The 5252-nt window shown below is 45.6% G+C and overlaps 1 protein-coding gene across 1 annotated transcript in view; it reads left to right on the plus strand.

Annotated features, from left to right (window-relative positions):
• RBL2 (RB transcriptional corepressor like 2) overlaps nucleotides 1-5252 on the plus strand; it is a 63679-nt gene that overhangs the window by 40989 nt on the left and 17438 nt on the right. The window contains exons 9-11 of the mRNA XM_019505715.1: nucleotides 622-788; nucleotides 1248-1357; nucleotides 4835-4938. Coding sequence (XP_019361260.1) covers nucleotides 622-788; nucleotides 1248-1357; nucleotides 4835-4938 — 381 coding nt within the window. The remainder of the gene's footprint in view (nucleotides 1-621; nucleotides 789-1247; nucleotides 1358-4834; nucleotides 4939-5252) is intronic.

Raw genomic sequence — 5252 nt, forward strand, 5'->3', positions numbered from 1 at the left:
CGGCTAGGAGCTGGAACCAACTTCCAAGGGAAGTGGTGCTGGCCCCTACCCTGGGGGTCTTTAAGAAGAGGCTGGATGCCTACCTGGCTGGACTCATTTGAGTCCCGTTTCTTGTTTTGGGGTTTTGTTGTTCTCCCGCCCTGGCGGGGGGTCGGGCTAGAAGATCTACTAGGTCCCTTCTGACCCTAAATCTATGAATCTATGATCATGTTGAAAGCAAAAGCTAATAAAGGAAAAAATCTCACCCATGTTCAATTCTGAAATGGTTCGGTTGGGGAGTAGAGGTACTTTATGGTCTCTGCCCTTTGACATTAGCCCTCTGCAGCAGGACATCATGCTACATTCAAAAAATAGATTTTATGGCTGAAATCTAGTTGTATTCCTGCTTAATGAGGTCAGTAGTAGAATCTGTTTCGCATTCACTTCAGACACTTTAGAAGACAAAATGTTGATCTTTGTTTCCATAGCTGTAAGAAATTCTCTTGAGTTATTACTTCTTGGAGGTTACTAGTGAATGATGAAGCATTGGATAAGAAAAGAACTATGGTTTCATGATTCTTTAGTTAAACTGAATTTTTCAACTTGCGTGATATGTAATTTTGAATTACTTTTTGTTTCTAGTCTAAATCACTTAGAATTACAACCCCACTAACTGGCCGCAGATATATTAGAGAGAGCAACCCCTATGTGACCCCTGTTTCCATGGCAACATATAGTTTGAGCCGTCTTCATACAATGCTGACAGGACTGAAAAATGCCCCAAGTGAAAACCTTGAACAAATTCTCAGGTAAGTATGATCATGTCCTTAATGGCCAAATAATACGTATTTTTTTTTAAATAGAGAAATGTGTTTTATTCCCACTACACAGGTAAAACCTGTTAGGTTGTTAAAAGTGCCTGACGGGTAGCTGTAGGGTGAATTAAAAATCCTATTTAAAGATTTAAAATTGTAGAGATCCAGTCCTGTAAGTTTATCTACATTTGTCCTGGAGGAATCAATAGGAATACAATCAATAGGCCAGGAGTCCTGCTGGAGCTAATTATAGTGCATCAAGTTAGTTACTTACATGTGTTAGTGTTTTATAGGACTGAAGTCCTGAATCATCATCGGGGGGGTTGTTTTGTTTTTTTATTTTTGCACTGAACTGTGGATTTATAAAGAGACTTACGAAGCTGTATCTTCTCTATCTGTCTTAGCTGCTTTGAAAGGCGTTTTGAAAACATTTATTTTATTTTATTTTGCTAGGGCGTGTTCCAGGGATCCTACTCAATCTATTGCAGACAGAGTGAAAGAAATGTATGACATATATTGTCAGTACATACAGTCCGAGGGAGAATTGAGTAACTTCTCCAAAGGTGAGAAGTCATTTAACAAGGTCACTTTGTTGTCTTGAATGTCATTTATAATATTTCAAAAACAAATTTTCATTTTTGGTTAAAAAAAATTGAGATTTCTGCACAAGATATCCTTTCTGTGACTTCTCTCCCTTTTGTTGCCTTCCCCATTGACCCTTGAAGTTCTTCAGAAGCTTGAAACTTTTACCTCCTCTTAGGCCTTTATTAACCAAGCAGTGTCAGGTCATTAGTACTCTGCGGGGAGACCAGTACCACGGGGGGGGGGAGAAAAGGTGCTACAGAAGGGAAAGAAAAGGTGCTACAGAAAAATGATGTAGGTGATTGCACACTCCTACCTGATGGAATACCCGACCTATCTTCCCAGTACACTGTGGTTCTGGAGGAGGGAGCACTCTTTAATACTCTTTAATGACACCAGTCATCTGACCTGTTTTCTTAAACATTCTCATTTTGCAGTGTTATAACAAGTATGACAACTATCAGCAAAATGGGAAGAATTATCATATTTACCTAAACCTAAGATAATCCATGTTGATTGTGGGGGAGACCTAGTCTTAGTAAATACAGTGTACAGAGTAAATACAGTGCTGTTGGAAATATTATTTGAAGCTTGCAAGCACACTGGCACATAGGTGGTTATTAGCAAAACTGTAAATTGGATCCCCTTGAGAAATCTTCACATAGGAAGGACGGAGAACCACGTGGAAAGGGAAGCTAGGAGCTCCCCTTCCTTTTGTGGGACATTATAGCTGCAAACAGATGTTGACTTTGTAACACGATAAAAATTGTTATGGTGGCACAAAAGCCAAATGAACAGACATCATAACCCTTTGTTGAAATACAGGTGCGTAAATTTTGTAGCACCAATGAAGGTAGTAACAATCTGTGCTGCCTTTTTGCAGATGATGTCTATTCATTTATGGTGGGGAGACTATGGGCTGGGGGACGGACATATATGGGACATCTGTTAGACATCCATGTAACAAATGTATCCTGGCACACTAATACTGGGACGGGCCAAATACGGCCTGCCACACCATTTTATCCAGCTCACGCACTATCAGGCTGGGTTGGGTTGGCTCTGTGCCAGTACTTGGGGCTCATGGCACTGTAGGTGGGAGCCGTGAACCGCCAGACCAGGAGCCACGTACCATTGGGCCAGGCTGGCTCTGTACCTCCTTGTGTGGCTCCCCACTAGAGTGTTGCAAGCCCCACATGGGGGCATGGAGCCAGCCCAGCCCAATGGTGCATGATTCCCTGTGGCTCCTGGCACTCCAGCAGGGAACCATGAGCCACTGGGCCAGCCACGTACAGCTCTCAGGACTCAGCCAGAGCTGCACACTGCTGAGGGGCTCTGTCTCCTGCGTGTCATGAGTATGCCAAGGACCTGCTGCTGCTGCCGCTGGCAGCAGGGGCTATATGCTGTGGAGGTAGGGCAGTGTGGTGGAGGTGCACACACACTCCACCATACCCTCACTCCCTCACAAACTCCAAACCAACCCTCACATGCACCCCCACGCACACATACACACCTCGCATCCACCCCTCCATCACACCCCACACACTCCCCCACGCACCATGTACAAGAGAAAGACTTTATTTTCAGCTGTTATGCAATCACCTTTATATATACTTTGCAAACAAAACATAAATCAGGACATAAATTTTTTTTAAATAAAATTAAAATATTAGGGGCGCACTGATTAAAGATTTTTGGGGTTGATACCGCTAGCTGATATTTAAGGAGGCATATCAGCTGATATGATCAGATTTCTGATACAGCTGCTTCCAGCTGGTAAGTCTGGTGTAGTGGAAGGGGAGGGGGGAGGGAAGGGGTATGGCAGTGCGGGGCAGATCAGTGCCCCCTGCAGTGAGGGATGGGGCAGGTGCAGGCACTGCCCAGGCAGGGGGTGGGGGGTGGAGTTCCTGTTGCTTTTTGCATCCTGGGAGGGCACAGGGAGGATGTGCCCTCCTGGATCAGGGTGGGCTGCACGGGGCTCTTCTTGGCGGGGGCTGGGCTCAGAGCATGTACCAGCCATGCTAGGAGGATGCTGCATCCACCCCAAATTTTGCCACCACTCCACTCCTAGCACCGCTGCTACCAGCTGCTTGGCGCAGCCCCAACTCAGCACCCTGCCTCCACCCACGCACCAGGTGACTGGTGGTGGCAGCAGCAAAATTGGGTAGATGCAGCATCCTCCCAGCACTGCCAGCGCGTGCTCCAAGCCCAGCCCCCACCAAGAAGAGCCCTGTGCAGCCCCGGCTGCACCCTGCCCCATACAGATCAAGGGGGCACATGCCCCCCTGTACCCTCCTGGGGTGCAAGCAGCGGCAGGAGCTGCTTCCCCCCCCCCATGATCTGCTGCTCTGCTGCTCCTCTCCCACGCACATCTGGGCAATGCCTGCCCCCTCCCTCACCACGGGGGGCACTGCTTTGCGCCCCCCCACGCTCCTTCCCTCACTCCTCCCCTTCTACCACACTGAACTAACAGCTGCTGGCTGTGCTCCTCACTGCCTGAGTGGTGCATTGTGGCTGCGTGCAGCACAGGCATTTATTGGCCAAATTATTGGCCCCATCGGGCTGATATCATACAGCCAGTTTTCTTTATATCGGTACCAATCCGATACCAGATCGATGTATCGGTGCACCTCTACAAAATACATTATAATAGATGTTTGATATTTTTTTTTAATATGTGGTTTGTTTTTTTTATCTGGTTCCCAGATGGCAAAAGGAGTACTTCCAGGGGCAAGGGGAGGGACATCTGGTGGCAAAGGTCAGGGTTTAGAGGCGGGACTTCTGGTCCCAAGCTGGTAACCAGGGGGTGGGGCACCTGTCAAAGGGCAGGGCTACCCTTGTGGCCCTCAACAGCTCATCAGAAATAGTTAAGCAACCCTCCAGCCGAAATAACTGCCCACCCCTGCTCCAAAAGGATTTCTGCTTCCAACTTGTCTCAAATCTTATGCATCTCAGTAGAGTTGCTGTTTCTCTGTTTTATCAATTGTACCCAGTAGAAATGCAGAAGTCATTGTAATGTAGACTTCTCATACCTTCTGGTAGTAAAATTTACCTGAAGGTGTCTGTTCTATCAGTTCTTGTAATATTAAGAGTAATTGTCAGCACTAGTGTCCTGTCTCTAATCCAGTTCCAATGGTATAGTCCATTTTTTTCCCCTCTTGCTTCAGTAGGGAAGTCCGTCCAGGAGTTCCTGATTCCTTGTTAAAGTTATAACTAGACAAAAGTCAGAAGTGACTGTAGTGTTGAGAGACCCAGGCTGGTTTCACACTATAACTTAGGGACTCAGGGCAGTTTGGCCACAGCAGCACTGAGTTCAGCTCAGGATAACTGATTTTACATTAGTTAGAATATCAGTACAAGTAAGGACAGCAGGAGATTGAAACTGTAAAACAGATAAAAAGTGTAGTTCATTTTTTTAAACTTTTTTTATTTTTCCTTTCTCTTTAAAATTTTCACAGATGTTACTAACAAGTACTTCCGTCTTGCTGAGGTTCTTTACTACAAGGTATTGGAATCTGTTCTAGAGCAAGAGAGGAGAAGATTAGGAGACACCGACTTATCTGTAAGGAAAACTGGTTATTGGTCCAAGCATTTCCTTTTAAACTTTCTTTCAAAAAGCATCAATGAGTTGCACTATAGGTACAGACAGAAGTGACAATTTTTGCCTGCTCTGGCCATAAAAAGCCGTTTATAGTTGTGACCAAACACAAGTACATGGCTTCAGACAGCTTCGAAAATGACTGATTGGGTGAAAATCAGATCCCTCATTGCATGAGGGATCAGATAAAGATGTTACAAAATGTAGAGTCTTTTGTAACTTGTGTCTGCAGAGCTCCCAGCCTGTCGCTGTTTTTAGAATGGGGGGGGGGGGGGGGG

This window comes from Gavialis gangeticus, unplaced genomic scaffold, assembly GCF_001723915.1.
Source record: "Gavialis gangeticus isolate Ggan-Ray unplaced genomic scaffold, GavGan_comp1, whole genome shotgun sequence".
Lineage (NCBI taxonomy): Eukaryota > Metazoa > Chordata > Crocodylia > Gavialidae > Gavialis > Gavialis gangeticus.